Raw genomic sequence first — 20414 nt, forward strand, 5'->3', positions numbered from 1 at the left:
TTTAAAGAATAATTTTGTTATTAACAACCAAGAGAAGCGAAATACAAACATCCTTTCTAAGCACTCTTGCTTAGAGCAACGGGAGGGATTCAACTTTTACTTCAGAAATATAAAAGTCTATCCCTTCAAAATAATTTTAAAAATCAGCAATCAACGAAATTGTTTAACTAGTCCCACTAGTAAATACGTCCACTCATCAGGAGTCAGGAAAGCACAGCAGCTTGTTTTTGTGTGGCTGGCTAGTGAAGAATGGCTTTTGCATTTTTAAATGGTTGAAAAAAACTTTTGTGATACATGGAAAGGGCAGAAAATTCAAATTTTATCGAATTTATTTCTTTTATTTACAAAGTTTTACTGGAACACAGCTGTGCTCACTGATTTCCGTATCATCTACAGCAGCTTCTGGGCTACAGTGACACGGCTGAGTGGTGTGACAGAGACTGTATGGCCCACAAACCGAAAAGCCCCGTGTGGCCCTTTATAAAAACAGTTTGATGACCCCTGCGGTACATGCTTCATAAAACTAAGTTTAAAAATCTAGTGTTACTTAAAAGTTTCCCATTTTTGGTCTGATGGCACCATAGGAATAAGATTAGCCTGAAAAGCAACTATTATATGGAACAGAGTCCCTCAATGCAAAGAGTAGATAAGAGACAGAAAAACTGGCTCCACAACCACATTTACACCCAAATGCAAAGGCACAGGGACTGGGAGTGGCACCATGCGCTGAGAAGCGGCAGCCAGGAAATTCACATTGCCTGACCTATGGTAGCTCTGACCTCTGTGAAGTCTTAAGATTATTTGTAAAATGAAGAAAATGTAAATAAGGAGCACAGCAGGCTATTGGTATCTGTAGTCATCATCTCACAGGGCTCTTGTAAAAGATGAAGTCTGTGGAAGCTGCTCATAATAGATGAGACACACTTGTCAATGTTCCTCTGACTCCTAACGAAAGTTCTGTTCCAGCCCTATCCAAAAGTGATGGCAAGACACAGTAGACGGGTGGAAGAGTGGTATAAAAAAAGACTTCAGAGAATGAGACGGGAAGGTGGCAAAAAGAGGTAAATTAGGCTTTGCTGGTTTCCCTTGGGCTGTCTCCTTCAAGCTCAGCTCTCCAAGGGAACAGGCATGAGACAGCTGATGGACCAGCAGGACCAGCAAGATTCTAACAGTGCAATGTGCTCCACAATAATGAGACGGGATTTTGAGTAATGATCACTCTCCAAAATACACGAAATTTTCACTCTATAGGTTGGGAGTAGTGGCTCATGCCTATAAAAAATCCCACTTTGGGAGGCCAAGATGGGAGGATTGTTTGAGCTCAGAAGTTGGAGACCAGCCTGAGCAACATGGTGAAATCCCTGTCTCTACAAAAAATATAAAAACTAGCTGGTCGTGGTGGTGTATGTCTGTGGTCCCAGCTACTCAGGAGACTGAGAAAGGAAGAACTTGGGCTGAGGAGTTTGAGGCTGCAGTGAGCCAAGACTGCACCACTGCACTCCAGCCTGGACAACAGAGTGAGACGCTGTCGCGAAAAAAAAAAAAAAAACATTCACTCTACAGGATCGATGAAGGAAAACCTAAGAAACATTAAGCTGAAACAAACTCAAAACACAAAACCTCTGTTAAGAAGATTCACTATTTATCAAATGAGGTTTTTATGGTATACACATATTGAATTGTATACTATGTGATTGCATTATGTATTTAAAATCTCAAGAGGACAGAAATACAGATAGCAGCTGTCAAAGAGCCTAAAACCTTTTAAGATGCAAATACAGACACACAGAAATCACAAACATACACATATAGTCAAAGAGGATGCTCTATACCATTAACTACTAAACTTCTCTGATAAATTTATTTTTAGTCATATATAAATTTCTTTCTTACTATATTTGTTCTCAAAGAGGAAGATGAATGAGAAGAGGTAAAAAGTAAACACTGATTAGGTAAAATCAGTAGACCAGTGAAATGGACAGTGAAAGGTACATGGATATGCACATATATTCCTATAATAATGTGGCAAATTCATCAGTAACCACAATAAGGTGATTTTTTTTTTTTTTGAGATGCAATCTCGCTGTTGCCTAGGTTGGAGTGCAGTGGAGCGATCTCGGCTCACTGCAAACTCTGCCTCCCAGGTTCAAGCAATTCTCATGCCTCAGCCTCCCAAATAGCTGGGATTACAGGTGTGCACCACACCCAGCTAATTTTGGTTTTTAGCAGAGGTGGGGTTTTGCCATGTTGGCCAGGCTGGTCTCGAACTCCTGACCTCAAGTGATCCACAAGCCTCAGCCTCCCAAAGTGCTGGGATTACAGGCACGAGCCACCACACCCGGCCAAGGTGCTCTTAAAACCACAGCATCCAATACTGTTACGGAAAAACCCAAGATGCATATTCATGTATACAGTACGCTATCTGTGTAAAAAGATGAGGAAAAAACCGACAGATTCTTTCTTGCTTGTATACAAGTGAAAGAAAATGCAAACACTAGTTGCCTCTAAGTAGATTTCATTATTCAGGTATGGTGAGGCAACAGATCAGGTACGACCGCTAGTGAAAAGGCAGTTTGGTACTTCCCCAAGAGGAGGCCATACCACCCCCCACTGAAGGTGGCAAAGGCTGTGCTGGGCCATATGGCCATATGGGACAGTGCCAGGGTCAGTCTGGAGGTGGAAGGAACTGGGAAAGCTTGACTGAGGATCTCACAGAAAAGCAAGGGTGAGACGCTCAGGATTGGCTGGTTTAAGTAATTTCAAAGGCTCTGGGGCATAGCTGTCCCCGGTTGTCTAGCACTGGCTCTGAGATGACTTGGGCGTGACACAGCTGGTGGTGTGGAGTGGGACTCTGGACTGGTCAGCTTGCGTATGAAAACCACGGTCCTACACCAGTCATTTGCTATCCCGAGTCCTGGAAGGGGCAGTCCTTCCCCAGTCAATGAGGGCTCAGATGCCACAGCATTCAGGATAGAGAAAATAAGAAAATAGAGTTAATATACTAAGGAAGGGAACGGAGTGTCTGGAGAACTAGGTAAAAGTAAAACTTGACTGGGTATCTTTTTGTACTTTTTGCATGTTGTGCCATGTGACTGCATTACCCATTTAAAACAAGTGATAGAATTTATGAGGTGTGCTACCCACACGTGCGCATACATCACAAACACACGTCACAAACACACATCTGCCTTCCGGCCTTGCTGAGCAGGGTAAACTGATGATGAATGGTACCCGGGGAAGGAGGACTGAGTAGTGCCATTCCGGCTACTGGGTACAACACAACAGCACAATTTGGGAGGGACAAAACGTGCATACATATCTGTATTTCCACAAACTCCAGAAACATAACCAGGATATTGCTAAGTTTCAATTTAAAATAAACCTAGAAATTCAGTTTTTACTCCTTCAAGACACAAAAACCCTGGTTAAGAAGATTCACTGTTGATTAAAGGAGGTGTTTACAGTACATACATATTGATGGCACTTCTAAACTTAAAAAGGCATCTTTTTCTGATTTAAAAGCAATAGCTGACCTTCCACTTCTAGTAAGGGATCAGATTTATGCTTTAACATAAAACCACCAAGAAGCAGACAAAATGAATGCACTGGCAGTTGAAAGGACACTAGACATCAGGCAAAGAAAGACAAGGATCCCTGAGAGAAACAGATGAGGGGACACCCACGATCGCAGCAGCTTTCTGCCTTGAGACAGTTTCCAGACAGCTATGCATGTCCTATGTGATGTCCAAGAGAAATGGAAGTATGTGTCCACAGAAGGGCTTGTACTCAATGTTCACAGCGGCTTTATTTACAAACTGCCAAAAACTGGCGGCAATACAAATGCCTATTACTAGGTGAGTGGATAAACAAATTATAATATTAATCTATCTACATAAAGGATACACAGCAATGAAAAGAAACGTAGTCTTGACACACGCTAAAACATGCATGAATCTAAAAATAAACATGCGAAGTGTAAGAAGCCTTACCAAAAAGAGTATATGTCATGTGAGTTCACTAATATAAAATTCCAGGAAATGCAAACTATTATTTAGTGCTAGAAAGCACACCAGCAGTTGACTAGAGATGGAGGTGGGAGGGTTGGGAGGGGGAATACAGAGAAGTGTGAGGAGACCTTTGGGAATGATGGGTGTGGTCACTGCCTGATAGTGGTGATGCTTTCTCAGGTGTAAAAGCTATGTCAAAGCTTATCAAATTGTAGACTTTAAATATGTGCAATTTGCTGTGAGTCAATTACACCTCAAAAAAGCTTTTTAAAAATAAAGATCAATACTTGGTTTGTAGCAAAAACTTGAAAAATATCAAATACGGATAGGAGAGTAAGACCATGGTCTCTTCTAAAGGACGCACATGTCTAAAAGTAACACTTCAAAATTATTAATAAATGCGAATTATAATTGCATATCAACTCCCCCAAGTTCAAAGCAATAACTTTAACTAAAAAGACTCTTTGCAAGGGTGGTGTCAATTTCCCGAGGTTGTTCGTGAATAATGAGTCATGAGAAGCTCACACTAGTCTCTTTTGTTTGGGACTCCCTTTCTTCTCTGTCCTTGACACACCACAAAGCTGTGATGCTTTTGTTTGCAGGCACTGCAGCTGCCAAGGCTCCAAACAATCTGAGTCCTATGCTCCCGTCTCTCTTCCACCTTGAGCAAGTGCTCAACTTAAGTTAAAAGAAGCACATTTACCCTGTAACTGATGATGGACACAGTCAAACAAAAAATGCTATAAAAATTAGCAATGTCAACAAAAGTGTATATATCACAAAAAGAGAATGGATATGGTCTTTCACTTGTGTCTCCTAAAAATGAAAACCCACTGCCCCCCTACTTGTAAACAATATAATAAGAATTGTCTGAAATGCAGACAGACAGTTCTTGGCATCATAATTAAGCACAAAAACCTTGAAGAGAAAAAACATTCAAAAAGGTTCACTCAAACTTCTTGTTTAGAGCACAAAATTCATAAGATCACTCACTAAACCTATTCCTAGGAAGCTTTCTTGTTGTGGCTTTTAAAATATTTTGTTACACTATGACAAAAGGGGAAGGAGAACAAGATATTGAGAAGATGTCTCCCTCTTTTCCAGAAAGACTTTCAGTGATGTCGTTTCATTTAAGTTTATCCAAAATGTTGCAAGGCACTTTACACCGACTCTCAAAGAGGTCACTTTTATTAATAAAATAACAGGCCGGGCACGATGGCTCAGGCCTGTAATCCCAGCACTTTGGGAGGCCGAGGCGGGCGGATCACGAGGTCAGGAGATCGAGACCATCCTGGCTAATACGGTGAAACCCCGTCTCTACTAAAAAATACAAAAAAAAATTAGCCGGGCATGGTGGCGGGCGCCTGTAGTCCCAGCTACTCGGGAGGCTGAGGCGGGAGAATGGCGTGAACCCGGGAGGCGGAGCTTGCAGTGAGCCGAGATCGCGCCACTGCACTCCAGCACTCCAGCCTGGGCGACAGAGCGAGACTCCGTCTCAAAAAAATAAAATAAAATAAAATAAAATAAAATAAAATAAAATAAAATAACAAATATTCTCTTTAACCCTTATTCTGGCATTCGAGGTTTTCCACTGAGGGTAGCCGTCTCCCATACACTTATTTCTTGGTCTCCAACTCACCATTCCTTCAAATTGCCACCGACATGAAAACATCTCCTACCTCCTCTCCATCAATCTATTGTTACCATCTTCACAATCAGCCCAGCACCCGTTCCAAGGGGCTCGTCTTCCCAACATACCCACTGCCAGTTTCCCACTTCCACCGGAGCCGTGAGGGCCCGTGCCACACCTCCACCAAACCCGTGAGGGCCCGTGCCACGCCGCCACCGGACCCGTGAGGGCCCGTGCCACGCCGCCACCGGACCCATGAGGGCCCCTGCCACGCCGCCACCGGAGCCGTGAGAGCCTGTGCCACGCTGCTGCACAGACCTGTTCTTCTTGGTTATTTCACTTTTGTAGATGACGAACTTTCAAAGATTCGGTAAAAAAATTTCAAAGTTCGGTAAATAAACACGGCCACGCACTGCATAACGACGTGTCAGTTAACCACGGGCTGCATATACGATCGAACTGCACATACGACTGTGGTTGTGAAAGATTAATACCACATTTTTACTGCATCTTTTCTACATTTAGCTATGTTTGGATACACAAATGTGTTACAACTGCCTGCAGCATTCGGTACAGGATCACGGCATACAGGTCTATAGACTAGAATAGACCATCCCATAGAGCCTGGGTGTGTAGTAGGCTAGACCACCTAGGTTTGGGTAAGTACACTCTATGTTGTCCATACAATGACAAAGTCGCCTGATGACGCGTTTCTCAAAATGCACCCCTGGCATTCAGCCTCCCATGACTGTATTTGGTGCATAAACAAATGCTTTAAATGATGATAACTGTAGGTATTCTCTAGCTGCTGGACATTTAGGATAATCACCAGGGCCCCAAATTCATGTTTCCCACTAAGAAACAAGTGGGCCCACTTTATTCTAGCAAATGTGTTTATCCAAAGGCACAAGTTTATCAGTCTACTAGATTCTTGATTGTCTGACATTCATTAACACAGCAACTGTAACACCCGCAAGAGGAAGTGGCTGTGGCACCTGTCCCCTGAACAACCCTGGGCGCTCCTGTACTCTACACACACCAGCCGGCTGTGGCACTTGTCCCCTGAACAACCCTGGGCGCTCCTGCACTCTACACACACAATCCGGCTGTGGCACCTGTCCCCTGAACGACGCTGGGCGCTCCTGCACTCTACACACACAAGCCAGCTGTGGCACCTGTCCCCTGAACGACGCTGGGCGCTCCTGCACTCTACACACACGAGCCGGCTGTGGCACCTGTCCCCTGAACGACCCTGGGTGCTCCTGCACTCTACACACATGAGCCTCAACGGGGGACAGAAACACCACGAATCACAAAATCGAAGGACCTGGAAGTCAGTTCGCCCCAAGATCCCAGAGGGAAGGCCTCACTACGGTCCGGATCTCTGGATTTCCAGCCCAGTGATTTCCTTGCTCAGCCGTTAATCATTAAGTAACACGATTTAGGGTCTCCAGGTGGCGAGATGGGTCAGTGACTCCCAAGCACTTTTTCCTACCGGACGGACTATCATCAGCCTTCACAATCAGGCCGCCATGATACTGACCTACCTGGGAACAGTCTGCTTTAAAGGTTGTGAGAAGACGAGGCATGCGTACTTCAGGCCCTAAGGATCACACCCAAACTTTCTGCTGAGTTGGGGGAAGAGAAGCATCTAGAAACAGATCTAATGAAGCTATATTTACTATATTATTTAATAATTCCATGCTAAAATACTGTTCTTCATCTTCAGAGACTTTAGGTGATCTGTGGAATGTTGAGACTTCTTTACTAACCACAGAGTTGTTAACATACTTCACAACAAATACTGCTGTGTACTAACTATGGTATCCTCCACTATTACCTGACTTCAACTCATAAGGAAAGACAGCCACTGTGTGCACTGCACTGAATTTCCTCCTGCCGCCCTGCCAGCGGAGTGCCTGTGCTCCCACCGGGGCTGGAGTGCTGGCTGTGGACACCTGGAGAGGGTTTATTCCTTCTGAAGACAACAGCACAGACATCTCTGCAAACACCTTTTCTTTAGAGTTGTCAGAATAGAGAGATTTAAAACGGAGAGGCAATGCCATATTAATCATGTTTCTACAACAAGACATAACACCATAGCAGCCACATCATCATTTCTGGGGTCCCAGGAAGAACCAAGGGTTTTCAAGGCTCCCCACAGCAATGCTAAGCTATCTAATCTCCTCAGTTTCTTTCTCCTTCTACTCCTCAAACATATATTATGCCCAGACCTATGCCATGTGCTCAGATATCCCAAAGGATATTTATTGCTTGCTCATCTATCTCTTCACAGAGGACTTACTCTGAGCTAAAAGAGAGACAGAAGACACAAGAAAATTGAAAACACTGCTTAGTCTAATTCATCAAACAAATTACTATAGGGGTAGTTCTGGTCTTGAATTGCCACCTGAGATATGACATATACGTGTGTTGTGGGGAGGGGTATATATTTGTTTCTGTCCATGGTTCCTGGCTCGTAACTCCCAGAACCCCTGTTAGTCTTTGGTTATAATGTTGTGGCACTTTTTGCCTCAGGAAACAGAATCTCTCTCCGGGCCACCTGCCACTCTCCTTTCACCTGCCAAGGCAGGACTCCAATCTGACTGTGTGTCATAAGCCCCTCATTCCAGAGAGGGTCCCGCTCCATATCCTGGAGGTGGAAACGCTGCAGACAGAGGCCAAGAACAATCTCAAGAGACAGGCCTTTGTCAACCACATGTTGACACGGCTGTCCGTGCGTCAATCATGGCTAGGCAATGAAGTCTCCATAAAAGGCCCAAGAAAGCAGAGTTCAGAGTTTCTCGCCGCTGAACACGTGGAGGCTACAGGAAGGTGAACAAGAACTCATCCAGGTGCCGGGAGGGTGGTACACCCTGACTCTACTGGGACAGAAATGCCTGTGCGTGGGACCCTTGCAGACTTTGCCCCTGTGTATCTCTTCATCTGGCTGTTTATCTGTATCCTTTAAAATATCCTCTGTAATAAACAGGTAAATGTTAAGTGTTTCCCTGGGTTCTGTGAGCCGCTCTAATAAAGTAACAGAACCCAAAGAGAGGTCATGGAAACCCTCACTTGGAGCTGGTGGGTCAGGAGTTTCGGAGGCCTGAGCTTGAAATGAGGTTATGGGAACCCTCACTTGGAGCTGGTCCGTCAGGAGTTTCAGAGGCCTGGGCTTGCAACTGGTGGGAAGAAGGGAACTGAGCCCTTAACCTGCAGAATCTGAGGCTGTCTCCAGGTAAAAAAATGTCAGAATTGAATGAGAGGACTCCCAAGGTGTCCGCTGCTTGGTGTGCAGGAAATCTTCCCCCCGCCCCCCGGCCAGCCCCCCAAACACACACTTGTTCCCAGAAGTCTTCTGTGATGATGATTGTTGAGGTTTGGAAGAGGGTAGGAAAACATCTCTTTGAGGGTGTTTGTTCACACTCACATTGTGTCAATCAAGGCTTTTACTTCTAGATTTCTCTCTCTGGAGGTCTGGGACCGCCACTAGAGAGGCATACCATTCTGGACTCCAAATTCATCCTCACAATTCTTATATACCTCTGACTTTTCTCTTATGTTTGACAATGCCTTTAATTTCTCAGTACTTAGTTCTTAGCTCACTTTTGCTTTATTTCACAAGGAGGGTGAATGCAGTTACCACTTGTGCAGTAAAGGAACAAAGATTAGAAGTTTATAAAAATTTCGGAGGAGGATTTTGAGGTCATGGAGCTATCTTCTTGGAAGCAGGGAAGTCAGTCACAGACGTCGATGGAAAAAAATATTAGAAGCAAAAGGCCTGGGGTGTCACTTCAGGAAAGTAACCACTTCCAATCTGAAAACTGTTTACTCCCAATCCTTTACCACTTGCAGATACAGCACGGCTCTATAGGAAAAACTTAAAACATTAAAAAACTAGCCAACTGTGAAACAAACTCTTTTAATATTCTTACAAAAAGCCGACTTAGGACAATTCAAATTCTTAGCAGCAGTAGAATTTGCTGTAAGTTTAAGATATATCACTAATTTAGGAGCTAATACTGAAATAACAATGTTTGCTTTTTAACCTGAAAGTGAAACTCTACTAATGAGCATAATCGTAAAATAGCTTTATAAAAGCAAACTCAAAGTTTAAAAAGCACATTGAAGCTAATTTTTTTTTTTTTTTGAGATGGAGTCTCACTCTGTCACCCAGGCTGGAGTGCAGTGGCACCATCTCGGCTCACTGCAAGCTCCGCCTCCTGGGTTCATGCCATTCTCCTGCCTCAGCCTCTGGAGTAGCTGGGACTACAGGCGCCCGCCACCACGCCCAGCTAATTTTTTGTACTTTTACTAGAGATGGGGTTTCACCATGTTAGCCAGGATGGTCTCGATCTCCTGACCTCGTGATCTGCCCGCCTCGGCCTCCCAAAGTGCTGGGATTACAGGCATGAGCCACTGTGCCCGGTTACGCTAAATTTTTATCCAAAATAAAGGCTTATTTTGAATAATTCAAAAGGAAAACAATTTATCAAGAAACAAAGTATGTAACAGATAAATGCTAATTCTTACTTTTCCCCCTCACAGAAAAGCATAAGCATAAACATTTCCTATAGCAGTATTAACACATACCTGTTTTAGGATGTATTGAAAAGAATCCTTGTGGATTTCCACTTGTAATTTTGTACATGAGCTTGTCATTAGAGCTCGAATCTGGATCAAATGCCTCGATCTGGACCACAGATACATCTTTAGGAGAATTTTCCATGATTTCTGGGTAATAAACAGGCTCTGATGTCTGTGGTGCATTGTCATTGACATCCTCAACCTCTATGTAGATCTCTATAAACGATGAAAGAGGCACGACACCCTGATCGGTTGCAAAGACTGTTAGCCAATAATGGGAGGTCGATTCACGGTCCAGTCGATCTGACGTCTCTATGACACCTAGAGAGAAAAAAGAAAAGCGTAAAGCAGCACGTCAACGACCAAAACTGCCAGCTTGAGAAAGTGTCAACAACTCCGGCTTACTGAGGGCTTTATATGCCTCTTACTAGGTGCATAACCTTGAGCAAGTTAACCAGCCTTTCTGTGACTCAGCTTCCTTTCTTCTAAAATAGGGATAATAATAGTATATTCAACTAACATGCATATAATGATTAGAACACTTGGCACATAATATAGGCTATAAAAGTATTTGTTATTAGAATCAGGTGTCAGGCACTAAATGGAGCACTTTAAAAATACTATCTCACTGAAGTCTCAAAATAGGTGAGCACTAAGAGATCATCTAATGGCTCAACACTTCATTTTTCCATAGGTGAAGTTTATAGTTGGTTCAGAGATGTGCTGACTTTCCTGGAGGCTACTCAGGAAGACAGGGACACCACCAGAGCCATGGCCCAGATCTGAGACCCCACAGTCCAGCACCCCAGCTCCCCACACTGCATCCCTGTGGTGGCCACTGTCTAAGGAAAAAGGCAGGAGCAGCATCCTCCAGAAAGCTAGGTCTGCACACACACCCCTTCTCACAGTGGCTAAGGAAAGAAACTGCAGCCTTCAAAGTCCACAATAAGGGGCTGCTCAGATCTCCTGAGTGTTGAGGTCCTTTTATTTCTTTCAATCGCCTCAAACAAATGGGAAGACAACCAGCATGCTATAAAAATATAAACTCTCCAACTACACTATAAACTCCACAAGGGCAGAGGCCACATCATTCTTAAATACCAGTATCCACAGCACCTTACACAAAGCACAATAATGTATTAAATACACAAGTGAAATATCTAAGTATCTTAAACAGGGTTGGTACAGAAAAGTCCTCAACTGGGACCCAAACTAGGATACATTTCTTAGTAAGTCAACTAGCAAGAGATGAAATTATATGATTACAAAGAAGAAGGTTAGAGTATCTGTAATGTTTTGGTCCAGCCACTGAAACCAGTCAAAACTTAACTTCAAGCTAGGATTTACGTCCTCTGGGGATAAGAAGTAGAAATACCCATTCCTCTTTGGCAAGTCCCACCTTTTTATTCAATGGTGCAATCTCGCCCTTTGTCTACCAAAAACATATCACTGCACTTTTTCTCATGGATTGATCACTCCGGACTAAAGATACTTTCAGTGTTCTTCTACACCATGGTACAGGCTGGACTCTGGAAATGCTGAAGCTCTAGAATCACTGAAGTTTCCCGTTAAATGCAAACTACTGTGAGAAAAATAACCAATTACCAATTTTACCTATGCTCAGCAATGAAACGTTTGGTTGAGAAAAATACACTGTTGCAATTCGTAATTTTGATCACACGAAATTAAATATTAACTTATTCGAGGTTAATATCAGAAAAACTCATTTTTTGAATGAACTGTAATTATATCTAATACTCCCAAAAGGACTTACAACTTGAAAATAGAAAACTTAGCTAAAAAAATGTGAAATTATCATAAAATGAATCTTTATTGCTATTCAGAAGCATTACAATGATTTGTTATTGCTTCATTATTTCATACTGAACCTTCAGAAAGGGGGTGTAATACTGCTTCTAGAAACATGGAAGAAACCTCAGAACCAAGTGGTATTTCTAGTTCTAGATCCCTGAGGAATCGCCACGCTGACTTCCACAACGGTTGAACTAGTTTACATTCCCACCAACAGTGTTAAAGTGTTCCTATTTCTCCATATCCTCTCCAGCACCTGTTGTTTCCGGACTTTTTAATGATCGCCATTCTAACTGGTGTGAGATGGTATCTCATTGTGGTTTTGATTCACATTTCTCTGATGGCCAGTGATGATGAGCATTTTTTCATGTGTCTGTTGGCTGCATAAATGTCTTCTTTTGAGAAGTGTCTGTAGATACCCTTCACCCACTTTTTGATGGGGTTGTTTTTTTCTTGTAAATTTGTTTGAGTTCTTTGTAGATTCTGGATATTAGCCCTTGGTCAGATGAGTAGATGGCAAAAATTTTCTCCCATTCTGTAGGCTGCCTGTTCACTCTGATGGTAGCTTCTTTTGCTGTGCAGAAGCTCTTTAGTTTAATTAGATCCCATTTGTCAATTTTGGCTTTTGTTGCCATTGCTTTTGGTTTATTGCGGCACTATTCACAATAGCAAAGACTTGGAACCAACCCAAATGTCCATCAATGATAGACCAGATTAAGAAAATGTGGCACCTACACACCATGGAATACTATGCAGCCATAAAAAAGGATGAGTTCATGTCCTTTGTAGAGACATGGATGAAGCTGGAAACCATCGTTCTCAGCAAACTATCGCAAGGACAAAAAGCCAAATACCGCATGTTCTCACTCATAGGTGGGAATTGAACAACGAGAACACATGGACACAGGGTGGGGAACATCACACACCGGGGCCTGTCGTGGGGTGGGGGGAGGGGGGAGGGACAGCATTAGAAGATATACCTAATGTAAATGATGAGTTAATGGGTGCAGCACACCAACATGGCACATGTATACATATGTAACAAACCTGCACATTGTGCACATGTACCCTAGAACTTAAAGGATAGTAAAAAAAAATGAAATAAAATAAAATAAACCTCAGAACCAAATAAAAATGAGCTAACTGGTTCCTCCGTACAGCAGACAACTGAAGATGAACTCAAACATGCTTCCCTGTTCTCTAACCCAAGCATAATCCACACACACTCAACTGGTCCGCTAAATTAGCAAAATTTTATGTCTGTAGGTTCAAATAATAACCTTTCCCAGTTTCTCCGATTCATCACATCTATCCACAGATACAAAGACGTCAGGGAATAACAGAATGTTCTCTCCAGGAGGATTACACATTAACAAAATGTACATAACTCCTCCTGTGTGCTGCTACTTCATTAAAATGCAATAAAATTCACTTGACAGGTGAAGTATTATTAGAAAATCTCAAGAAGACAGGTACGTGGTGCTTTTATCTACCTCTTTTGAGTTCTAATCCTCCAACAATTCATGCTTCCATCCACTGTTTTAAAATGTGCCCCTCTAAATGTGACATAGAGGCATTTAGAAACAGTGATAATTACAGAAACAATTTGCTCAGTGTTTACTAAATGCCAGGCCCTGTGATAAGTGTCTTACATGCATTATCTTATATAATCTTTACATCCAACCTGCCTAGATATGTAATGCTATTAACTCCATTTCACTAATGAAAAACGCAGATTGAGAGAAATGAGGCACTTTCCCAGGGCCACAGCGAATGGCAGAGCTGGAGTGTGGATACCACAAATCTCGTCTTCAGCGCCAGCAATATCCTTGTCAGTCCTATGGCTGTTATGACAAAAGAGTAAACAAAACTTAATGTGGTAATTTGGGAAAGATGAGTCAAACTTCCTATTTCATCCATCTGTTCTACATGTCAGTATTCAGCAGGAATGTATTAAATGTTCACTCATACACAATAGCTTTCTCTAATCTCAAGGGAAAAAAGAATTATGAAATGGAAGTATATCACCCTCACATCTGAGGTTTGCAATTACAGATAGAAACAGCTATGATTTTCCGTCGTGCCCTATTTCTAGTTCGGGCCGTAAGCATCCAGACTGCAGTGTGCAATTCTGAGATGGCATCTGCTGGTCCCCACCGACCCATCAGCTGCACAACCAGGGGGTGGGGGACAGTCATGTCCATCAGGAGGGGATTGTCAGACTCCCCGGTAATCTACGGATATTACTAAAGGTTAAGACTGAGGCAACAAAGCGGCCCTATTCAAATATGGGAGATTGTGTAATTCGCAATTAAAATAGTAAGTATGAATGAGTGAGATGCTGGATGTTCCTATTTCATGAATTCATGACTGTGTACTTTTATAATGCCTATCGTGATTGCTGAGATAAGCTTCTGCTTCGATGCATTTTAATTATTACCTCTTTGTAAGATAAAAAATCACTGAATACAACTTACGGAGAACTATAAAGTAAATTTCAACTGCCAAAGGGAAAGGAGGGCACACCGAAGAATCTTATCCTCCAACCAAAATCCTCAGATTCCTCATGTACACCAATCACATCACTAGATGCTTTACGTGCATTAAATCATTGAAAGAACATGGAAGTCGCATGATTTTCATCCCAGCTTTACACATGAGGAAAGAGAAGCTTAGATCCATTAAGAAACTTGCTTAAGCCCTGGAGTGATGAGGAAACAAGGCCAGGGTCAACAGCTAACTGGTGGGATCCGGAGCTGAGCAGGACAGTCTGACTCCAGGCCTCAGGGTCTTCTCCACTGAGCGGTGGGCTGTTGCCACCATCAATCAACAGCAACACTGTCGGACACCAAAGGTGCTGGGGACCTGGTGGGGCTATAACCATGAGGAAAGGCCACAAGGAATTTCCCAGTGTGGAAAGAAGGGTCTTCCTCATGCATGCGGGACAACAGACGGGAGAGGATCTGAGGACTCTGCTCAGAGTTTTGGGGTTCAGTACCTAGGCGCTATTCTAGGCACTGCAGAAAACCTTCATACATGCACAAAGAGGGTGGAAGGAAGCCTTAAGCGTGCCAAGTTATTTTGTTCTCCGCTTTTTAATCTGTCAGCCCAGTTGCATGATACACTCCTCAAGAACCCTGGGCAGAAACTTCCAAAGTGGACCTATGGCGCTAGCCCGAGATCTCTAGGTGAAAACCCCGAAGCTTCCCATCTTGAATCAGAGGCAGGACGAAGATCCAGGATGGCTGAGTGAGAGTCTAGATAATGTGCAAAGAAAGACCAGGGGTAGAGCTAGCCTTCGCCATCTCAAAATCAAGCATTAGACTTGGAGTGCCTTCAAAACCCTCCAGTGCAACTCCCTTGTTCTTAAAGAACGTTGAAATGATTTGTCCAACTCCAAGAAGCTAAACAGGTGTAGTTCAGAATCCAGAGTGAAGGACTTCCTTAATCAGGGGTTCATCACGACCCAAACCATTCTTTAAGGGAGTCCTGGTTTCTGCAGGGAGTGACACACCAGCTGTCTCCAAGTATGACCGAAGCTGCCTTTACTCATTAAGTCATTAGCAGTTCTTGTTCCTACACTTCATCATGCTTTCACCAGTCCTTCCTAAAGCCACAACTGGCATTTACAGATTACAGATTGATTTCTTCTGTAACTTTAGCAGTTACCTCAATTCCATAGAGAGAAACAAATTTTCACATTTCCATTGGGAAGACTTCTAATTAGTGCCTTTAACACAGAGAAAAACAAAAATAAAACTAAAGACATCCAGTCATCACTGGATGTGAATCAAACCATGGTCACTCTCAAACCTCTATCCCCGTCTATTTCTCTTTATCCATGAATGTCTACCTATCAACTTTCAATAAGTACTTTTTTATATAGTGGGTTATAAACTCACCCTGGAGACAAAAGGAACCAACAAAAACTATAGTTTTTACAGGTATCTTTCTATTTACACATATTCACGACCTCACCGTTTTGGGCACCTATGTATATCCACCCCCAAACTCTTCTCTGCGGTCTCCCTCCTTTCTTCGGCATCTCCTCCCCTCTGCGCTCCCCTCTGCGCTCCCCTCCTTCTGCCTTTCTGAAAGCAAACACAGCACGCGGCCAGAAGGTGCCTGCGCCCAGGCTGTGAGGAGGGAGGGCTGCAGCCCAGGCCTTCCACAGGATTCCCTTCAGCCAGATGCCGGGAGCAGCAGAGCCGTGAGAGGGGTGACAGGGAAACTCTGTCGCCACTCCCGTCAGGAGGTTGCCGTGCACACGCAGTGAGAGCGGTCGTGATGCTGCTGTGTGATGCTATGACGCAGATTTGGAGCACAGGAGACAGGTTTAGAAAGGCTTGTTACGTGTGCCACTCAGCAGTGCCATCAGAAATCACGGCTTTACCTGAATGAAGCATTACGGAAGGAATGAAAGCCTAGCTTTCCAACCTCGAGAATACAATGAAGTTGTTAATAACCTGAAAAATCTGAAAGAAGCCGGAAATTTGGAGTTATTAAGTAAGAATATTTATCATTCCAAACATACTCTCCAGGATTTCAAAACCACCACCAGATGTCACTATGGAAACTCATTTTAAATATGCATCCAGTGGAGAACTAGACTGAAGGGGGAAAAATGTAATTTCTAAAAGAGCTTGACCAATAGAGTTGAAAATAGAGCTCACAGCAAAATTTCTGTATGGAAGGATTCATTAACGTCCACTTACTTAATTAAACGGATACTGACGTTGTCTTTCCACAGCCTGATTATTCAAAGGTTATAGGGTTGCTCCAATAAACGGTTCAAAAGTAAATCAAAGTTTCCAATAATAACTCCTACTCCCCGCCACTGCTAGGCCCCTGCTGCTGTTAAGGAATAGTCCTTGATCAGGAAAGGCCAGCATTCCCTGCAGCTGACACAGGCGGAACAGGACTCTTGCAACACAGTAATTTTTAAGGCAAAAATAAAGGTATAGCTACGATGTCTGCCAAAAATAATTTAACTGATTCAAATTCCCATGGCCACAGAATACCTTTCCTCCTAGAATTTTCCTATTTTCTTTAACAGGCCTTGGCCCCCAGTCAAGCCTTAATGCCAAGGCTTTCAACAAAGCCTCGTTACTTCTGACTCTCAGAAATACTTATCATCAGCAACAACCCAGCAACATAAATTTGCAAATGCTACCCTCCTTTCTGATATGTCACATACTTAATTTTTTCAACTTTTCATACAACTGCTTAAGGCAGCAATTGTATTAAAAGCTGCTTTGTTCAATCACAAGAAAAACTTAAATGTGAGATATAATTTTAACGATATTTTCCCTACAGGCAACAACAGACTAGAAACTCTTTTCTCCAATTCAATATCCTCAGCGTAAACAAGGTAACTCTTTTGAAAATAAGCATTTTCCCAAATATGAAAACAATACTCACGGAAAAAGAAGAGACATACCATCAACACCCTAGAGAGCCAATATCTCTGTTGCTGCAATTAATCTATAAACGGTTATTCAATTTTTCCTGCTAATTATGCAAAGACTAAACATCTCAGAGTTGTCATATTAAATGTTAATCACTAAAAACATCAATTCTTCCTTAAAATTAAATTTTAAAAGTAGATTGTAAGCTTCCTATTAGAATGCAAACTTTTTAAGGACAAAGAATTGTTATGTGTTTGGTTCAAGGCCGGGTCAAGAGTGAGTGCTTAATGAGCAGGTATTAAAAAAATGATATCCATTACAGACAAGCAAAGGATGAGAAACAGTCACAGGCAAGAGGAGACCAGAGAGACGTAACTAAATGTCATGTGGGAGCTTGGACCACAGAAGGCACCTTAGGTAAGAACTCAGAAAATCTGCGTGTATTATGGACTTCAGTTAGTAATAATGTACCAATACTGATTCTTTAATTGTAACATCTTACATACTCATGTAAGATGTCAACAACGCGAGAAGCTGGGGCAGGGAGCAGGGAGTTATGTGAGCACTCTACTTTCTGCTCCATTTTTCTGCAAATGTTTTATTTTTTTAAAAAGTTGTCTATGAGAGCTCATAATATGTAGATTGTTTCCTTCCTTCAGTTAAAAACGTTTTTGAACTTACCTGTTTTTAATCTCATTTTCATTAAATACTAGATTTAGACTGATGTTAATATTTCCACATCTTGATGATACCTTGAGAGCCTAATGTGTGTATAAGAAACTTTACATGTTAAAGGCTAAAGATTTAAATAACAATCTAATTCAAAATATAATTTACTGTAAATTAATAAAAAATTATTACTTGTTTTTGCCTATTATATACAAAGAAAAGCTGTAAAACGAGTTTAATATAAAAAGCAAAATTTCTGCAATTTAGCCTTTCTTTGAAATAACTGGGCCGGGCATGGTGGCTCATGCCTGTAATCACAGCACTTTGGGAGGCCGAGGCTGGCAGATCACCCGAGGTCAGGAGTTAAAGACCAGCCTGCCCAACATGTTGAAACCCCGTCTCTACTAAAAATACAAAAAATGAGCTGGGCGTGGTAGCAGGCGCCTGTAATCCCAGCTACTTGGGAGGCTGAGGTAGGAGAATCACTTGAACCCAGGAGGTGGAGGTTGCGGTGAGCCAAGATCGTGTCATCGCACTCCAGCCTGGGCAACAAGAGCAAAACTCCGTCTCAAAAAAAAAAATAAAAATAAAAATAACGATACTAGTTTGACATGCAGTATTATCTCATAAATCAAAACCTTTGAATTCTTTTAGAAACAATACAGTAGATCGTGTGTGCGTGCGTGTGTGTGTGTAAATATACATTTAATGTTCTTGCTTCTGCCATCACTTGGCAAATTTGTTATTTACTACTGTGGACTAAAATAGAACAAGAAATGAAAAAGGAGGAGTCTATTGGGCTGAAGGCATTTAAGATTCTAAAATGGCTATTCAGTCTACTTTCTCAGGGAATGACACAGGAAATGCTCTCAGAACTAAAGTCAACATTTTTTACTTTCCTTTCACCTGAAGTTTATAAGATATTACTATTTACTTCACTGGTGTTGCTAATCATAAAACATAAGGAATATGTAAAGACCAATGTTTAATGGTTTATTTTGCAGAAGAAGGAAAAAAACAAGTTCTAGTACTTTTAAAAATAGAATGTTCTATTATGTGTATACATATATTAATAAATAAAATTTTAATTGCTAGAGACTTCTATAAATATTTTATGCTTCTGATAATAAAAGAAAGTCAAAATAAGTAAAAGAAAGTAAGTCAACCAAGAAGCATCCCTCGTGGGCCAATCAAACTGCTAGGCAGTATACTAGTGTACCGTACAGGTGCCTCTCTGCTCCCTTACAGATAAAAATACAGTAAATTATGTATAATTTCTTTCTCTCCAGTTTAACTGAAGCCATGACACTGACCACCGTGACCCAATCTTTCAAAACCAGTGATGTGCCATGAGTGCCATTTTGTGAGAAGCCATTTGTATTTTGAGCAAACTCAGTGGCCTGATGATGACTGACAGGGATGGCAACATAACAGCATACATGGACTCAAGATATAGCAGAGAAGAACTTCTTATACATCAGCTCATTTACTCCTTACAGCAACCCTAAGAAGTAGGTAACGTTATCATATCCTATTTCACAGAAAGGAAACAGACAGTACAAGCAACCTGCCAGAAGTCACACAGTTCATTAGTGGGGAACTGGGACTCAACCCTAAAAGTCAGGTTCCAGACAATTGTGCTAAATGTTTGGAGTCCCTGGCTGCCCTTCAATTGGAGGGAAGATTAAGGGGCAACTGAACACAACCTGCAAATTTCACCAGAGAAGTTGTGACTTGAATGCAATCCAGAAATGTAGCCGCCAGATGCCGTTTTCCCAACTTTTGAAAATCTGGGCTAAAGCGAATTTCATTGTATCAGGAGGGAAAAGGAATGGACTTATTATATGATGGTACATACACAGCTTTAAAAAAGAAGACATGCATATTAATTACACAGAAGAATGTCAGTGATACAGAAATTGAGAGAAAAATATAAACGCATAAAAGTATATAAAATATGATGCTACTGCTGTTCAGAAAAATTTTTTAAACACACATACACAATTATACGTGCAGAGAAAAAAGGTCTGAAATAAACAAGGTGATCAGCAGATAAATCCATCCAGTGAACAGAAACTTTTTTAATCTGTAAATTTCTGTAACCATGGATTTAAAAATCTATATTTAAAATGTATACAATAAAAGTCAAATAAAACAATACCTGCAGCCCAGTACCAGAAGGTTTTATGTACAGAACCTTCCTGTTTTATTTTTCTGCCTATGTCTTAGATGTACTTTCACTTTTAAGTATTTCTGTTTCATTTAAGTTGAGTAGATATATGACAATGGATATTCTGGCAG

At 41.9% G+C, this 20414-nt stretch overlaps 1 protein-coding gene across 5 annotated transcripts in view; it reads right to left on the reverse strand.

Annotated features, from left to right (window-relative positions):
• FAT1 (FAT atypical cadherin 1) overlaps nucleotides 1-20414 on the reverse strand; it is a 140040-nt gene that overhangs the window by 64807 nt on the left and 54819 nt on the right. For all 5 annotated transcript variants that reach the window (XM_031010082.3, XM_055385839.2, XM_031010081.3 and 2 more), the window contains exon 3: nucleotides 10231-10545. In XM_031010082.3, coding sequence (XP_030865942.3) covers nucleotides 10231-10545 — 315 coding nt within the window. The remainder of the gene's footprint in view (nucleotides 1-10230; nucleotides 10546-20414) is intronic.

Source organism: Gorilla gorilla, chromosome 3 (assembly GCF_029281585.2).
Source record: "Gorilla gorilla gorilla isolate KB3781 chromosome 3, NHGRI_mGorGor1-v2.1_pri, whole genome shotgun sequence".
Lineage (NCBI taxonomy): Eukaryota > Metazoa > Chordata > Mammalia > Primates > Hominidae > Gorilla > Gorilla gorilla.